General features: G+C 33.9%; 1 protein-coding gene across 3 annotated transcripts in view; it reads right to left on the minus strand.

Moving 5' to 3' along the window:
- Positions 1-1578: 1578 nt before the first annotated feature.
- Positions 1579-19617, minus strand: part of Tmx3 (thioredoxin related transmembrane protein 3) — a 33967-nt gene continuing 15928 nt past the window's right edge. For all 3 annotated transcript variants that reach the window (XM_050120302.1, XM_050120303.1, XM_050120304.1), the window contains 9 exons: positions 19388-19465; positions 17143-17209; positions 13852-13950; positions 11518-11575; positions 11314-11367; positions 9928-9984; positions 7361-7490; positions 6074-6142; positions 1579-4808 (listed from right to left, as the gene is read on the minus strand). In XM_050120302.1, coding sequence (XP_049976259.1) covers positions 4551-4808; positions 6074-6142; positions 7361-7490; positions 9928-9984; positions 11314-11367; positions 11518-11575; positions 13852-13950; positions 17143-17209; positions 19388-19465 — 870 coding nt within the window. In that variant the 3' untranslated portion in view covers positions 1579-4550. The remainder of the gene's footprint in view (positions 4809-6073; positions 6143-7360; positions 7491-9927; positions 9985-11313; positions 11368-11517; positions 11576-13851; positions 13951-17142; positions 17210-19387; positions 19466-19617) is intronic.

Below are 19617 nucleotides of genomic sequence, written 5' to 3' on the forward strand. Positions count from 1 at the left end.
TTGTGCTCTCTTCCGGGACTATCGCCCCTGGATAGCACACACTCACCCGTCCAGATGGAACTCTTCAGCACCTAAACAGGGCCGCCTGGTAGCCCAGTGATCCAGGGACAGAAGGAAGGACGGGGCAGGCAGTGCAGGATCCAGAACACAGGAGCCCCTGGAGCCCAGGCTGAGGGTGCCGGGCTCTCTTACTGGGGACCTTGAGGCTCACTGCTCTGGGTCACACATTTACTTTTTAAAATCTTTTTACTAATTACATTTTTTCATTTATTTTACATTTCAACCCATTTCCCCTCCCTCGTCTTTTCCCATTGCATCATCCCTCATGCCTCTCTCCTGACCCCCCCCCCCCACCCATCCACTCTGTTTCTGTTCAGAAAGGGTCTTCCATGGATGTTAAAATGACCTATCAAGTTGAGGTAAGACTAAGCTCCTACCCCACTTATTTTTTACACTAATCCCCACTCCAATTTAGAATAATTGTTTCTTTCCACTCTCACACAAGAAACTATTAATTATCCTACTATTCCAAAAAGACAGGAAAATGTCATTTCAGCAAGTTTTCTTCTAACGAAATTCAAATATCTTACATACACACACCAAATGCTTGTACTCCATGAAAATCAGCTCAGTTCTGACCTGCTCACGTGTCCAAAGTAGTCGTCTATGTAGAAGCATAACAAGATTGTCTTAGTTAGGATTATCAGTATTGTGATGAAATACCACAGCCAACACAATTCTTGCAAAAACATTTAATCAGAGGATTTCTTACAGCTTCATAAGACATCATCACCATCATCATTATCATGGGGAGCATGGTGGCAGGCAGACATGATGCTAAAAAAGCACCTGAGAACTACATCCTGACCCACAGGCAGCTTTGGAAACCTCAAAACCCACCTCCAGTGACATACCTGCATTTAACTCTGCCTAAATCATACAGAAATCTAAGTAAGATATTCACACATATTAATAACCTTACTGACAAGTTAAACCTTCTTGTGTAACATTTTCATCTAAAAAGTAGAAAAGCCAGAGAATTTTCACAGGTAACTAAACCTAAATACTTAATTAGTTCTAATTTCAATATTAAATTATTCTCTATCACTATATAAAATGATAGAATTCAAAAATTGCAGAAAATTAACCAAGAAAATTTAAAAATAGCAGGAATTCAAATTACAGTAAATTGTTTTTCCCTCTACCAATGACAGAATTCTAAATGAAGTGACAAGTCAACTAAATTTAAACAATAAATGTCAGTCAGTTAATGAGCTATGTGCCAGACACAGGTACTTCATAAATCTAGATAAGTGGCATTATCCTCAAATTGCATGTAATTCAGGAGTGGGAGAAGTTAATTGGCTTTCCTGATTTCACTAGGGTAGAAAAGAAAAATAGAGTTAAGACCACAGACCCATAAAATTGCCCCCCCCCCCGGCTCATTAGGCTATCTCTGCTTATAACCTGCAAATCAGTGCCAACTCTTATTTTGAGCTCACTGTTTATTTTTATTCCACTGCCCCATAGCCATATGGCAAATTTATGAAAAATACATATTGTGTAGAAATTATGCAATCATGTTTTTAATTAATTTATTTTAGAAAAAGAAAAGTTTGCAATTGATGACATAAGGCATATTATCACAATTCAACAAGTTAATAGTAATACAGACTTTCAAAAACCTTTATAGCTTAGTCCAAACTAGAAAATTACTATTATTATTTTGCTCATTCTTGGGACTCAGAAACATTCAGAAAAAAATATATTTTTGTAAAAAATAAAATGACAAACTCAGTCCCTCCACTTAAATCTTAACATCTTATAATGGCTTAACAATTTCTGCATAAGAATAGCTGAGTGATTTTTTTCCCTGTCCATTTCATCAGAAAACACTGGTGAAAATATTTTAAAACCAAGAGCTACCAAGTCAAAAATCTTAGAAACATCACGGGCAATAAGATGGACAAAACAGAAACAACAGATGCAATTGCTTCAGCTCTTAAGAGTCCTTTGCATCATCTTTACTTATTTGGCATTTCTAAACCAGGTCCAAATATCATTTAAAGAGAGGAGGAAAACAAAACCTACATATCTAATAAATCTCAAAGAAGTTTCAAACAAAAGAAGGTACAAAACTATTGACATACACAATAAAGGATTTCAGAAAGAGATGCCGGACTAAGCATGAACATTCTCTGGAATACTCTTGAATGTTGTTTGAGCACCAAAGAGCTAAATTTTTGAATTTCAAAAATCAGAACTTTACACATGAAAGAAAAGGTGGAATTCCAATTTCCTGAAAGGACTCTTTTGTTGGTATTTAACCATAAAATTTATCAATGAATTAGAGGATCAATCTTTTCCTAGATTATGAAGAAGCTGCCTTGATTCTGTAGTATGTTCTCCTGGTAAGCAAACAGTATTTAGAATAACACATCAACGAGAAAAACACTATGTGAGCAACCTGACAATGCAGATAAAAATATCCTCAAGAATAAGCAAAAGGTATAAGTTTAATACAAGAAGAAATGAAACTATTCACTTATAAACCACTTACACATGGAGTTTTTTTTCCTCAATGAAAACATTTTGATAGTACAAATAAACTGAGGATCAGTATGAAGTTGTTTCACAATACAGAACCAAAATACTCATTCAAGAAAAGTATTGCCAAAAACAAAGAAAACAAACAAAAAAAACAAAAACCAAACAAAATTCCCCAAAACTACCTCTTTGTTTCTGTTTACTGATACAAAGCTGTGCCTTATCTTTTTTCCTACTGAGAACTTATTTACAAGTTATGACTGAAAAGACAAAATACACATAACTTTTTGATCGTGACGAAAATAATAAAATTTATTAGTGGTACTCCCTATTTCCTCATGTCTCTCTCATGATACCATAGAGTATCATAAATGAATCATCTTGTATAAACTTCAGGTCTTTCCTCCTGCAAAAAGAATTAACCATTCGGACAACTATCATGAAGTCTTCCCAAGGAGTCTTTATTCTTTGGAGGAGTTTACTTTTCACAGCAATTATGAACAGTGTTTACCTCCAGCTTCCATTTGAAAATATTTTCTATTTTCTGAAATTTCCTGTGACTTTATATTTATACCATTATCAATAAAGTTAATTATGGTTGATTAAATATTAAAAATAGATGTTTTTTTAAAATATGAAAAGAATACCTGGATACAAACTATGACTAGCAATTTCCTGGCTCTACAGACAGTTTCGGTTCAGTGCTGATTAATATTGCATCAGAAGGCAGAAACTCCCCTGGTTACCAAAAAAGCCATAAGTAACAACAGTGTTAGAACTGCAAACCATGTTTGCAAAGCTTCAGCAGATCCTTTCAATAAACCCTAAATTACTCAAAGAACAGCCACCTAAATATTATCTAATAAAAATTCTAAGATGAACTAAAATGAAGGCTTCAAAATTAACAAATTAATGTTTAGTAAACATGTTATCACAAAATACCCACTCTTAGACAGTCTTAGACTGCATTCTGATCAAAGATGAGAGGTCATGAATGTCACGGAGGCAAAGTTGATAGGCTAGAGAAGGGAACATGGATCTCTTTGTTCCTGATATCCAAGTTTAATATGCTGATTGTATCACTGACATGTCATGGCCTCCCACAACAGAGGTGTGGCAGTAATTTTTAAATTATTAGTTTATATATCATAAAAACATGATTTATTACTTCTGAAAACATTCTTAACTAATAGAAATTTTAGAAGTAATGTCACGCTATAAAATAAAAATAAAAGAAGAAAATACTACGTTGCTTTGGTTAAAAGCAAGGTGTACTAAGAGGGCTTCTACTTCTTGCAGTGATGGACAGTGCACCCTGCTGAGCAGCATAGAGCAGAGGCTAAAGCCACCACTCCACACATACCCTGGTCATTCTGTAAAGGTCAAAGATTCTTTCCCCACTTCATGGGACCATAAGCCAGTATTATAACAATGCAACTGAGTATAAGTAAAAAAGTAACATTTCTCCTTTAAAAACAACTAGTAAAATAAAATCACTATGCTATATAAAATCCTCACTATTTTTAAACTAAGAATGTTAACTTTTATATATGGAAAAAGTTAGTAGTTTCTCTTAAAACATCTAAATTTTAAAGACTTATTTTGTTTATATAAATTTTATCCAAAATATAGGAGACTTGACATAGTAGTGAAACACTATTTCTCTCCGTAAAACCACGTATCTTCCACCCCAATCGTCAAGATAATATTCTGTCCAAGTTTTTTAACTTTGTCATAGAACATGCACACAAAGGAGTGTGAACAGAATGGGCATCTTTAAGGTAAACTGACACAACGATCTGGTTTTGTTTTAAACAAACTCTTCATTTCTGTGATCCAAATAAGTTCCCACTTATGGAAGGATTACTTTAATTCATGCAGTTGTTATTAGCAAAATACAAGTAACATGTTCTCTTCTGTAAATAGATCATGATTAAATTTCTAAATTCAATAAATACTCTTTAATAATTTGAAATCCTATCAATTTTTTTCCCTCTGAAGTCTCAATCTTTCTTCTTTTCTAATACATCTTTGGGCTCTTGCATAGCAGGCACTAGAGATTCTCCACTGATGGACTCCTGCTCTTTTCTCTCTTCTATTTGTTCCTGATTTTCCATTTCGCTTTTGGACACTTCATATCGCTCTTCTATATAGCCTCCTTCTGTATCAGCTGTGTAGATTCCATAGCACATAATGCTGATGACACCAAGTGGCAGGCCGAAGAGGAAGCAGCCCAAAAGTGGAGAACTCTTGAATATAGACTGTGGGGAGAGGATTCAGTTGCACTTGAACACAATTCTGACATAAAAAGCACGATGTAGAGCCCCTGTAGAACACTTACTACTAATTAAACACCAAATTTCAGAGCTACCATTGACATATACATAGAAAAGAGAAGCAAAGTGTGTTTTAAACAAAAATTGGAATCACATCACACTGATTTTTATTGCTTTTAAGATAATTTAAAACTTAAAGCTTCACTTGTCTCATTATGTACATTGATGATAAAAGATTAAAAACTGAGAAAAATGTAAAGAGCTCTGGGATAGCTTAGTAAAAACCTGTCTATTCTTTTTATTTTTTTAATTAATTAATTAATTTAAAATGTCCCCATCCTCCCATTCCCTCCCACTCTCCCCCTCCTCCTCGCTCTCCAGTCCTAAGAGAAGTTTTATAGAGGCCCTCCAACAAGAGAGCCAAATGTAATTCCACCAGAAAATCTAATGGTGGGAGACAATTCTGTATTCTGTCAATTATGTTTTAAATAAATACTGATTGGCCAGTAACCAGGCAGGAAGTATAAGCGGGATAACCAGACAGAAAGTATGGGGGGGGGGGGCAATGAGAACAGGAGTATTCTGGGAAGGTCTGCAGTCTTGTCCAGACACCAAAGAAGCAGGATGTAACCTGCCATGCTGAAAAAGGTACTGAGCCATATGGCTAACATATATTAGAATAATAGGCTAATATAAGTTATAAGAGCTAATAGGAAGCCTGAGCTAATGGGCCACTCAGTTTATAACTTAAAAAAAAGCACGATGTAAATTTAAGGCCACTTACTTAAATTTCAACTCACTGCTACTGAACTTGGTTTCAACAAATACATAGGTAGGGCAATACATACCATGTTAAAGACTCTAAGATAAAAACTATGCTCATACATGCACATATGAGTGTACATGTGTGCAGAACAGGCTATTGGCAACAGGAAAAGGAACCAAATACCCTGAATATTTAATAAAGATCCTTCTTTTTCTCGCATTACTCATGAAGATATCTTAGATGGTTATTGTCTATATGAACTCTTAATAATAAAGAATGCTAGCTACATTTTCATGGAGGTCTAGGACTCAACCAATGAAAATGACATGGAACAGCTAGCAAGACATTCTTAGAGATTCACTGTCACATTTTCAGTCTATAATTTAAGTCTGCCTCTAAAGAAAGGTATGTGGAAAGAGAGAGGTGACTGAGAACCTAAAGTTTTTCAGTTATCAAGAATATTAAATTAACTCTCAGAACTTACCACAATTGTAGATTTGGCATCAAACATTATTCTTTTCAATCTCTGCAAAATGCTATCACCTCCTTGGGCCTTCAATATAAGACAAATAAAATACGTTATGCATATTCTAGTACTCTATTTTATGATACATAATCACGTAACTGGAGGACATAAAGTTGACTTACAAAATATTACACATATCACCTCTAAATTCATGATAAATATTTATACCCCCTCATGTCCTATATTCCTAGTGTATCATGATAAAAACTCATTCTGCCCTTTCTCATGAAGACTTTCCTACTAAGTAGCAGCATCCTCCTGCAGATGGAACTCAACAGAGAGTGCTGAGAAATAGAAAAGTTCTTGCGGAAATCAACTCTGGCATCTAGCCATCACAGAATTCTGGCCCATTCTTTGAATTCTTAAGCTACAGGACCAATGTAATCTTTATTATAAAAATCTGATGAGGTTTCACTAACAGAAGGGCTCACACTACTACAAATGAATTTGTTATAATAAAAATATCATCATATCATAGTTTATTGGTTTTAAACCAAGGTAGATTAAGCAAGTTGGCTTTTCAATGTTTGTGTAAAACTGAAACAAAAATATAGAAAAACAGTAAATAGTATTAAAGTAACAAAGACCCTTCCTGATTTTTTCACTGAATTAAGATGTGTGCTAGTACACTTGAGCAGGACTTCATGACTGTTAATATAACTTGCAACCTAGTTTGAGAAATACTGCAATAAGAATTACAGTAACAAAGGGAAAAAAGAAAATTAAGATCATGTAGTCTTTATGACAATTTTTCCATATGATTATTTTTAGAACTCTTTGTTGGAGCCATCATTCTGAATATATTTCTTGATTGCTTAGTAAACTGGTGTTTTTCACAACTTTAAAAAAAATAGTTATTTCTGGTAACTTAATTCAGTTAGCCTTAATTCAATTTACCAAAAGAGTGTTATGTGCCATGAAAATTCTCTAAAAAAACATTATTCTGCATCACAAACCTCTTATTATCTCTAATCCAACCCTAGAGCCCAAGAGCACTTTTCCCATCACCAAGACAAGCAAAGATATTCCAAGTCACTCTTTGAAGGACATTTGTACCTATGAGCCTCTGCTACAGAAGAGTATGAGACTGAGTGAATGAGACACAAAAAATGCAGTGGGTGAAGTTGATTCCCTCTTCCCTCCAGGCAATGAATACCTATTTTTTTTCAGGCTCAGGTAAAAATCTGCTAATTTATCTTCTGCCTCCTTCTCTTCATCCCTCTGAAATGAATGTCAATTACTTACTGGTACTGTACCATCCAAAATGCTGTTAATGAACTGGACCATATCACTGGCATCCTTAATATGTCTATCTAGCAAAAAGTACTGTTGATTTGAAGTATTCAGTACAACTATGGTTGGGACTGTCAATTCACTAAAAACAAGTAAAAAGAAAAAAAAATTGTATTAAGCACAGTAATAATACCCTAATGCTCATGTATCTCTGAGTAACTATAATTAGGGAAGAAAATAGATTTTTAATATCTTTACCTCTGTGGTCTACAGGAAGCTTTCAAATTTTGCATCAAATTTACCATTACCCCATTAACCAAGAATGTATGAAAATATTCCAACAACACCTGAGCAACAATGATTAAATAAAAGAATAAAAGCTGTGCTATACAAAGTATAAATTTCTGCACAGTATTACATAGAATATAGTAACATGTAGCCCTACCTCAGATGGCACTCTAAAACCAACACATGCAAGAGGACAGTATCTGGAGTCACACTGTGTTTGCATCTAGAGTTTTCTCTTAACATTACAGGATGCCAGTTAAGTAATTAGCTTCTTACAAGAATTTTTTTTTTTTCTGATATAGTAAGGATACCAACAGTACCTAACTTGCTAAACAATTACATGAGAAAATTCAGCATGGTACCTTGTATAGTTGAGTAAACATATAGAAAACATGTTGAATAAACAGTATTGTGAATTCTCTGTAGTCTCTTGTTATTCTACTTAAGATATATATATATCATATATATATATATATCATAGCACATAAAGCCCTGTTATCATAGCTTGAATATGAAATGGCCTGGACAAATTCATGTGTGGAAGGATTGATCCTCAACTGGTGATATTATCTTGGTATGTAGGGGAATCTTCAACCATTAAATCTAGTTGGATGTATCAAGTCACTGGAAATGTGCTCTTGATGGTCTGTCTCCTTTTTTTCTTCCTCTTCTTTTATTTCTTAGTCATCTAAGGTGAGAAGTATCAGTCACAAACTCATGCTGCCATGATGCTTCATTTAGATTGAAAGCAATGGTGACCACCAACACTGACTGAAACCTATAAATTATAGCCAAAATAAATCTAACCTCCTTTAAAATCTTTCCCTCAGATATTTGTCAGAGACAAAAAACTAACAATCTTCAAACTTAGCAACTTAAGCTAATTATGTTCTGATTCTAATTTGAGCTTAGATTTTCTACTATCCCAAAAATGTATTAAAAAATGTTTATCTACTGTTGATACTATAACCCTGAATTATGATACTAGTCACTGGAATAAAATTGCTGTGGAATGTTGCAAATTTTTTAATCAATCATATATATTCACTGCAAAGTACTTAAAAATGATTTTATTAAGTTCTATGATGTATATACACTACAAAAAAAGAATTTCTATTATAGGATATCTTCTTTATAAGATTATACAGAATATATTTCCTCTTAGGTTTAAACAAGATCAACCTTACAACTTCTATAAACATTAACTGTTCTATTGGATATAGTTAATATATAAACAATTGCTTTTCAATTTTTTTGTAAAATTTTAAAATTTATTTTATGTATGCATGCTCTATCTGCAAGTACAACTTTATACCAGAAGAGGGCATCAGATTTCATTATAGATGGCTGTGAGCCATCATGAGGTTGCTGGGAATTGAACTCGGGACCTCTAGAAGATCAACCAGTACTCTTAACTTCTAAGCCAACTCTCTATCCCTCTATTTTGCTTTTGATATTAAAACATTAGTGTCATCTTGGGAACAACATGGGCCTGTCAGCATTTCATCAGCATGAATGAAGGAGAAGACTATGAGCCCCTATCCCTTCTTATGTGATTATTTGAAGTAAATGGCTATCGTGTCAGAAGGTTATCATTTTCTTCAGCAATATTACCAATGCTCCAGTCAACAACCTACCACACACTCATGCACACAACTCTAATTAAATTCAGTTGGGTCACATAAAAAGAAGATATAAAAGAGAGAGGGACAGAATGAGGTGGATATAAACAAAATTTATTCTACAAACATATGAATCTACCAATGAACTTTTAAAAGTGAAAAATAAAATACTAGTGTCAAATACTTCATGTACCTTCAATAATTGCATGTGGATGTCAGCCACCAACTCAGAGATGGGGTCTCTCCTGCTACTTTGTGGTACACTAGGATCAAACTCAAGTTCTCAGGCTTGTATGCCAGTGCCTGTACCCAGTGAACAACTTTACCAACCCATAATTACCTATTAAAATTATTAATGTATATATTATAAAAACCCACAAATATATATATTGTAGAATAATCTGATAATGCTATAAGTTATAATGTTGAAGTGGGAAATAATCTTTCATAGTAAAGATTAAAACTGAATCTCAATAAATTCAAAATAAGGGATTTATAAACCAAAATAAGACATTTAATGGGAGAATGTCAGCATAAGAAAATGATGTGGATTTTTTTTTTTTTTTTGGTGGTGGGGCATGTTTTTCCCATTAAGTCTTTCCCATTCTCTCAAAATCAGAAATACCAAAGTGGAAAAAATGCTAGTAAAACCATTAACACTTTACTTACTCCATCAGCAGAGTGTTTATATAGTCATTTCCATCCATATGGCCAAACTGAAAATTTCTATAAGATATCAGCAACAATAGAGAGAAGAGAAAGAACACAATATTAGATTTTAAAAAAAAGGTACACAACACAATAAGAATTTGGTAAACACATAAACTTTAAATACTGAACAGGGAAATCCTTATGATATGTATATAAAGTTTATGTTACTGTGGTTTGATAAGTACATGAGCAGTAGCAACAAACTCTAAGATATTTCATCTCATTATGCATGTTTAAAAGGCAGGGAAAGAAAATGTGCTCTTAGTAAAACGTAATTAAGGAAAGCTGATTTACCATGAAATAGGATCACTCAGATGAGGTCTCATGTGCCATTAGAACTACACAATGAACTTTCAGTAGGTTTGAAATACAAAGAAAATAATGAATCATACAAGTATCTATTTCTGTTACTAGAGACAGCAACAAACACAAAAAAATGGAACACAGAAAAAATTCTCATTTCTAAGTAAATTTTTACATTTCGTTAATTTGAATACTTGTTTTAATCATCTACCTGACATGTGACTGCTCATTTGATTTGTTTCATATTTTCAAGTCTATGGGCATATTTTCCTTCCATAAGACACATGTCTAACACTCACAGGAAGCAGAAATGGAATTAATTATAAATCACTGGATCCTCCTAATCATTTACTTCAATTCTTGATTCACTTTTCTTTTCTTTTCTTTTCTTTTCTTTTCTTTTCTTTTCTTTTCTTTTCTTTTCTTTTCTTTTCTTTTTTTTCCTGGTTTTTCGAGACAGGGTTTCTCTGTAGCTTTGGAGCCTATCCTGGAGCTAGCCCTTGTAGACCAGGCTGGCCTCGAACTCACAGAGATCCACCTGCCTCTGCCTCCCGAGTGCTGGGATTAAAGGCGTGCGCCACCACCACCTGGCTTGATTCACCTTTCTAAGTGTGAGATGAACTCTCTTTTCTGGAAAGCTTGGGGCTAGAAGTGCTTCACATTTCTGAAAGTTTTCATGGTTTGGAACATTTGCACATAAACAATGAGCTCCCTAGGGCAGGGACCAAAATGTTAATTACAGAATTAATTTTTTTTCTCCTATATATACCTTATACATGTATCCTGAAGGAGTTTCATACAATCCTTTAAAGGTGACTCTGTGTTCTGATCATACCATATGAAGGTAGCTGTGAAATTTTCTATGTAATGTCATATCAAAGCTCATGTATGTAGACCTCAGAGCATCTCAGATTTCAGATTTAAATTTCGGAGATTATGGTTACTCAATTTATCTTACTGTTTTAGATTTATTTTACTGTGACACCAAGTTACACAAAGACAACATTTCTAACAAAGACAACTTTCAGAACATGCACATACCTGTGGAAGTGGTCTCTGAAGTCTCTAGCAACTTCCTGAACAACTGACTTTAATCTGTAAGAGAACAAATATATAAATATTTCACCTCCCAGTTAAAAAGTTTAATTATTCCATTATAATATCTGTCATTTTATCTAAATGATTACAGGCAAAGTAAGACATGAATGACATTTGAAGGTTAAATCTGTTTCAAAGCAACTATACCTGGTATGTTCAAGTGATGTGTTTTTCTCATCAATAACTGCAATGGCCACAAGCTTTCCTAAAATTAAGAATAATATCTTTCATCTCCTGGAATTGAGAATAACACATTCACATTCTTGTCAAATATTACTTCTGTTGTAACTGAAAACTATCAGAATATGTTTCTAGATTTTAATTCCAATCAACCTTTACATGTTACAAAAAGTTAAGCCACCATATCATTATATAGTGTTTGTAGCCTGGACCAATAGATTAGTCAACTGCAAATGATAAATTTCCTCTCCGAAGTAAATCATAATAAATTTGTAGTAATTTCTCTATTAAAATGTGTTATGCAACACACAGACTGTCACAGTATTTTGTCAAAAGCTATACCATAAAGAAGATATTGATTTAAAAAAAATTAGTAAAAATAAGCCAGGTGGTGGTAGTGCATGCTTTTAATCCCAGCACTCAGGAGGAAGAGGTAGGCGGATCTTTGTCGGTTTGAAGCCAACCTGGTCTACAAGAGCTAGTTCTAGGAAAGGTAGGTTTGGTACACAGAGAAACCATCTTGAAAAAACAAAACAAAAAAAAAATAAAATAAAAAAAAAATAAAAAATTGTTGGTGCTAAAAATGCAATAGTTTATAACATGAAGGAAATGCTTTGTACATGGCCACTTACTCTAGTACAATGGATCACCATTTACCAGAAATGGTACATAGCATCAAACTGAGTGATAAACTACAGATCCTGAAGTATAAGTAAAACATACATTATATGCATACTGATATATTCAGAAGGGTAGAACAGTGGTGCTCTGGTGGTGCTGGTGTGAGTTGAAGTGTTATGTTCTTAGCACTATGACAAGCACTGGGAGAACAAAGATAAGGTACCACTGTTTACTAGCTAAATACCTTAGCTTCAAGAAACTCCCATTTATTTTAGGAAAACAATAGTTTTTCAGAGTTATAAGGGAAGTTAAATGAATATTTATACCTAAATATACCGGAGTATTACTTGAGAAGGGCAGGAACACAAATGTAAGATTAAGTATAAAACAAAACAAAGCACATAATTCTACATTATTTTGTTTTTTTCTTAAAGATTTATTTATTTATTATGTATACAATATTCTGTCTGCGTGTATCCCTGCAGGCCAGGAGAGGGTACCAGACCCCATTACAGATGGTTGTGAGCCACCATGTGGTTGTCGGGAATTGAACCCAGGACCTCTGGAAGAGTAGTCAGTGCTCTCAACCTCTGAGCCATCCCTCCAGCCTCTACATTATTTTGCTTTTTCTAATCTTGCCCAGCATAATACATCTTTAAACAATACAATCTCAACTCACTGGTATCTTTTTGTTGAAAACATCAGTCTATAAGGATTATTTATAGACTGAAGGAAATATTTCATATTTAGTTTTTATTCTGTGTTAATTTAATTTTCAAATGTCTCTTCTCTATAGCTGCACTTCCAACCCATGACCATGAAATTGTGAGAGGAAACACATGTGGTACCAACAAATAGATATTCCACTTAAAATTAGTCTAAGTATGCACAACACTTTTTCCTAAAAATGCAGGTGTTCTGTAAGTTCTGACCTTTCTATTTATGTGTAGTTAACTTCTATTTATTTTCTAGCTTTATTTGTAATTTCCTATTATGACCTTAAGAAATGAACAATATGACTGATTCCTACTCACAAGTAAAAGCAGACTTTAGAAAATTTTAAGAAAGCTTCATCTTCTGTTTTTTTCTTCTTCAAAAAAGAGTTTCTCTGTAGTTTTGGAACCTGTCCTGGAACTAGTTCTTGTAGACCAAACTGGCCTAGAATTCACAGAGGTCTCTGCCTCCCGAGTGCTGGTAAAGCTTCATTTTAACACAAAGCTTTATGTTTTGTTTTGTTTTTTCCCCCCTCATTACTAAACATCCATGCTCCTTGTTTTGCTCATCACCATTAGGTGTTACAAAAACCCTCAGCAGGGCAGTGGTGGCACATGCTTTTAATTCCAGCACTCAGGAGGCAGAGACAGGAGGATCTCTATGTGTTCTAGGCCACCCTAGACTACATAGTGAGTTCTAGCACAGGTTCCAAAGCTACAGAGAAACCGTGTCTTAAAAAACAAAAAAGAAAAGAAAAGAGAATAAACTGATCCTCATATGAAAGTACATTTAAGAATATATACTTATAAATGTGGTATGGATATCTAAATTTCAATTCTTAAAAAGCAGACCTAGTAAACATAAGTCTACTTTAGTTAGGAAATGCAGCTTTAAAAGAACCAGTAATTAAGTATTCAATCAAAGAAAAATTCTGTAATGAAAAAGGAATGGCCATATGCTTGTTACCTGTGTCTCCAAGTTCATACAAAAGGAAGCCATCCATAGTAAGGTAGTTCTGAAACCTCTCCCTGCTGATCCACGAGGACAGATCACCATCTTCATACTCTTGAAAACAAAGCAAATGAAATATACTGGAGTACAAGATAGCTGAACTATCTCAATCTGGCAATGTGAATAAAGTATTCAATACAGTATTATTATTTTAAAATCTTAAGATGGTTTTAAGGTAGTTTATTCTATTAATCAGATGTAGGAAAGGATTAATGAACAATGCAATTATTTACTATAGCACCAACTAAAATGAACAAAGAATTCAAATAAGAGAAATAATTAAAATCCCCTAAAACAAAACTGAATATATTTTGTAAAAAGCTGAAAATTCCATTTATAAATTTAAAAGTAAGTTACATAAGTTAAATGCAAAGTTATTATAATCTCAATATTCATTTAAAAATGAAGTTGGAAAGACAGTTACAGACTGATCAAAGAAAACATATGCTCCTAAAATGACAGCCTGGAAAAGGTTTTACCTGGTTCCTATGATTGCAGGTAATCTGTACTGTTCATTAGATTTTATCTTAGTTTATAATTCTTTCTCATATATACAATTTAAACACAAACATAAAACATAGTTCATGAGCTTTATTTCAACATCAAGTACTTCCTTTCCTAGACTGACAGGAAATATGGTATTAGGAGGAAATTTACATTCTTATTGGATTTAGTTCCAGGACAGGCTCTAAAGCTACAAAGAAACCCTGTCTTGGAAAAAAAAAATAGAGTTCTGAAATAACTTTTGGAAACATGATAATGACATGAAAAAAAAATTAAAAGTATGGGTCTTTAAACGCCTATCAGTGTGTTTTGACTATATTATACCCACTGACTGAAAGGTGTGCTTTTCCTGTCTCTTATATAGCTAATTATATAGCTAAGTAAACTATTTTTAAACAATCAAACCTACAGAATAAATGTCAAATTAAAAGTATTTATGGAGATGAATTTAGAAATTAGAAAACTGTACCTATGTTGTAGGGAGAGGCCTGCTTGTTCATCCCAGCTGCCCATCTTCCTTTTTTCTGTTTAAACAGGAGGTCCTTCTTTCTATCTGTTGCTTGTATTGGTTAATGGATAAAGAAACTACCTTGGCCTGATAGGGGCAGAACTTAGGTAGGCGGAGAAGACGGAATTGAATTCTGGGAGGAAGAAAGCAGAGTCAGGGAGAAGCCATGGATCCTCTGCCTGAGATGGACGCAGGTTAGAATCTTTCACGGTAAGCCACTGCCACGTGGCGATATACAGATTAATAGAAATGGGTTAAATCAAGATGTGAGAGTTAGCCAATAAGAGATAAAACTAATGGGCCAAGCAAGTGATTTAATTGATACAATTTCTGTGTGGTTATTTCAGGGCTAACCTAGCCAGATGGCTGGGATGAACAAGCAACCTCTCCCTTGCAACAAACTTAAAACTACAAAGTGATTACTAGGCAAGAATCTTAATTCCATGTCCAGAGCAAATTTCCTAAAGACTGCATATGATAAACTTAAAACTCTTCAGATAAACTGTCCCTGAAGCATCCTAATGCTTCCAGATTCACAAATAATCAGCAGCAGAGTAAACATCTGAGGCATTATGGAACCTATTGTCCACCTGAAGACTTCAAAATCCCGTCTGTGAAATAGCAAAAAGCTGGACATGTACAACACCTGCAGAAACTGCATCTACTACTTCTGTCTCAAGCACAAAAGACTTCTGAAGCAGGAAGCAAGACAAAAGGAAGGGAACTTTCTTAGGCAGGTACAAAGAATATGTAAAATCTAAACAGATATAACTTTTTTTTTTAATTTCTAAGAAAGTAAAAAAGGAAGGTATCTGTGTTAAGGACCTCTTAGCAGGACTAGAGTAATGAGATGAGAAGGTTGAATTTAGATACTGTTAATAAGCATTTTAACTTGGGAGAAAAAAGAAAATATTCTACTTTAAAAATACATAAAATAGTAACAATAGTGAGCACCTCTAGTAGCTGTTCTGTCATCAAAAAGAAGAAAGGTAAAGACACAGATATGGGTTATGTCTTTTCTCTCATTTTTATATATGAAAAATTCCTCTCAAGTTCCTTTGACAGCAAACATTTGACTGTTTGGTGAAAACTGTAAACTTTAAATAACTACCCCTGAATGAATGAGCCTATGAACTACTTTCTGTTTCATTGTATAAATCTCTTTATTTAATGTTCTAGTGATGTAGGACCTCCATTAAGTAGGTTAAAACTGTATACCTCCTATATACTAACAGCATATATAGTAATGATGATTGTATATCAAGAAATTAAAGTTAGTTCAATTAAACCCAGCAAAAAAAAAGAGAGAGAGAGAGATGCTTAGTTTTTTCTGCACAATTATCAAAATAACATGTTCCTTTACTGAAACAAAGAAAAAACTTTGTCTTTAGTGGTCCAATAACCAAGTGGTTACTTAAATATATAGCCCACATTTTTTAATAATAAAAAAAAAGAAAAATGAAACAGTAACAAAATGCCTTTAGGATTTGCTTTGAAATGCTTCAAAAGAGAAACAACAAAACTAAAGCAAATACAGCAAGGTCCAGTTAATCATTTAATATTACTGTAAGTATTAGGGTTGTATTAAATCATTCTTTTTGTGATGCATGGATGGTATCAAAATAAAATTTAGCTGAAATTAAGTATTCACTTTAAGGAAGCGTTTTCAGTCAGAGGGGAAGAAATACTTAAAGACGGTATAGGGTTCTATTTTTCTGAGGATGTTTTATTTTATCTGTGTGTGGTGAAATGTTAATTACCCTCTTAAAAATCAAGTCTGAACATTTTAATGCATAGAAATCGCATATATATTATTCTTTTTTTAATATTTATTTATTTATTAGGTATACAATATTCTGTCTGTATGCCTGAAGGCCACAAGAGGGCGCCAGACCTCTTTACAGATGGTTGTGAGCCACCATGTGGTTGCTGGGAATTGAACTCAGGACCTTTGGAAGAGCAGGCAATGCTCTTAACCACTGAGCCATCTCTCCAGCCCCCAATATATTATTCTTAAACTGGCAAATAATTTCACACACACACATACCCCCCCATGCACACACATACAAAATCACTGAAAGAAACTAAGGATGAAAGGGCACTAATGGAAAAACTATTGAACCTACCATTGGGAACTGTGATACTGGCGGCACATAAAATCTTTTATAAACACCTCCTTGTAACAATGTTGCAATTATGAAAGGCTTTATATGAGTTAAAGCTTTGGAACTTACCATCATAAATAAAGTAAGTGTTATCTTTGAAAACAAGCACAGCGGGCATCTCTTTCAGTGTCACATACTGCAGAAAAATATCAGAAGTTGAAGTTTCAACATTAACAATCCAATTAGTACCTACAATTTCAAAAGCACTAGGAAAGAAAAGTACAAGGAAACATACATACAACAAAAGACTAAAAAGAGTCTAATCTTAAATTCAGCCAATTTTTCTGTCTGAATGTTTTCAGGTACATCCCAGAAAGCATCCTGTTTGACCAAAAATGTGAGAAAAATCAGACTACTCATGAAGAGTTTAAAAAAGAACACAGATAGCATCCTGGGTTGGAAAAGATGGAGGGTTCTGGAGCACAGAACAGAAGGACCAACACTTCAACCGCCTACCTAAGGATGTCATCCCCACCACTCACCAGCTATGTGATACGCAGCCACTTTATATAGGGAGTTGACTGCCTCATTCTAGAAACACAAAGTGTGTGGATAGCATGATAGCATTCTAGAATCACAAAGCTTATGATAATTATGAATGACATTAGGAAAGAAGAACTCTACAAAGTGCTTTTGAAACACAATTGCCATTCATAATATTTCACCTAAAGGTACATTTTCTATTTTGCATTTATTTAAGGTAAAATTATGACTATCAGAAGACAAATAATTCGGCTAAACAATTGCCCATGAACACATGAAATATAAAAATAACAACAAATAAAAGGATCCAGGTTCATCTCAGCACAGAGGCCATATAATAAAGGGTCTTGAAACATTATGACTAAGATTTAAACATCATGAAAAGAAATACCTTAGGTAGTGAAAAAGCTCTTAAACATGGCTATATCCATTTGCTCTTGGCAACTCATCCACAAATGATATAAACGTTCTATTTACAACACAAAGCAATATTCCCTTTACAAAGCAACAAAGCGGTCCTTCTTGAAAAACTTGTTTCAGATAATCCAGCTCCATATTCATCTGTCTCCTACATTCCTTGACGTTCACTAACACATTGCATGGGGTAGTCGGTCTGTTCTCTATATTTTTAGTTTTTTGTTTCTTTGTTTTTTAAAAACAGAGTTTAATGTAGCCCAGGTTGGCCTTGAGCTGCTGCTTCTATCTTGAGGTTTACAATATCCTGCCCAGCTAATTCTACATCTTCAAAGATGTAGTGGTTATACACTACACTAGTTGTGTTTGCTATACCAAAATGGGAGGGTCTCACTGTAAAATATAAACATCAATACTTAGAGCTACAAAGGAGAAATCTCAAATTAAGGATATGAACATGATCTGCTCTGAAAAAATATCATGTCTTAAAACAAACTAGGAAAACTGGAATGGATTTAGATTGAAAAAAAAATAGAGGTTCTTCAACAAACTCAAATCATTCCAGAATTCCCATTATAAGAGTCGAGATATGTACTAGACCAGTGGTTTTCAGCCTATAGGTTGAAACCCCTTTGTGGTCGAACTACCCTTTGACAGGGGTAGCATAGATATTCTGCATTTCTGATATATACAATTCATAACAGTAGTAAAATTAGTTATGAAGTAGCAATGAAAATAATTTTATGGTTGGGTGTCACCGTGATCTTGGTATTTTCAAATGAAGTTCAACTTCATTATACACACTATGATGCCCAAGACAGGATCTGTTTTCTGCTTGCTTCTATTCCCTTCTCACAGTACTGGCTACTGCACTGTTCCTCAGATAGGCAAGGCATGTTCTTGTCTTGGGCATCTATCTTACTTGTTTCTGATATATTCTGTTCATAGACCTGTATGAGGCTCTTTCACATCAGGCAGTTTTCAGTTCAAATATTTTCTACTCAGAGACCTCCCTCTCTTCTTTTCTTCCTGCCTTTAGTTTTTGGACAAAGAAATGCAGAAAAGTTGTCCATCCTTACCTTTTCCAACTCTCAAACTACCTATTTACTTTGGTTGTATCAATGAAAATTTGCTTCTGTAATATTTATTTACTATAGTATTTGAAAGGCCAAGAAAAGACTATATTTGTAGCATACTTACAAGCATCTTTGGAGTTTGATATATATCACTGCTCACCAGTTATTTCATAGAGAAAAAAGTTACTAAACACGACAGTATCTATATGCCATGATTGTGGATGTACTGGCTCATGAATTATAAATACTCTGAAACCAATAGTAAAAATTTCTCAGATACATAAAATCAAATATTAATTCTTATGAGTAATTTTTTGTCATTAAACCAGATATTATATTACCTCAGGAACCACATCTTCTGAGGCAGAAAAGAAGTATGTATATACAATTAATTCTGATGCAGCATCTATGTATTTCTCCTATGAAAATACAAACAGAAAAAAGATATCTTGAATATCAAAGATTAAAATTTGGTTCTCATTTAACAATCAAAGCTATTTATAAGCAGTATAAGAAGTTTTTACCATGTCACCTTTCAGTGAAAGGACAAAATATAGCCAAACAAAATACA

The sequence above is a fragment of the Alexandromys fortis genome, unplaced genomic scaffold (genome assembly GCF_014885135.2).
Source record: "Alexandromys fortis isolate MF-2015 unplaced genomic scaffold, M_Fortis_MF-2015_v1.1 scaffold_179, whole genome shotgun sequence".
Classification (NCBI taxonomy): Eukaryota; Metazoa; Chordata; class Mammalia; order Rodentia; family Cricetidae; genus Alexandromys; species Alexandromys fortis.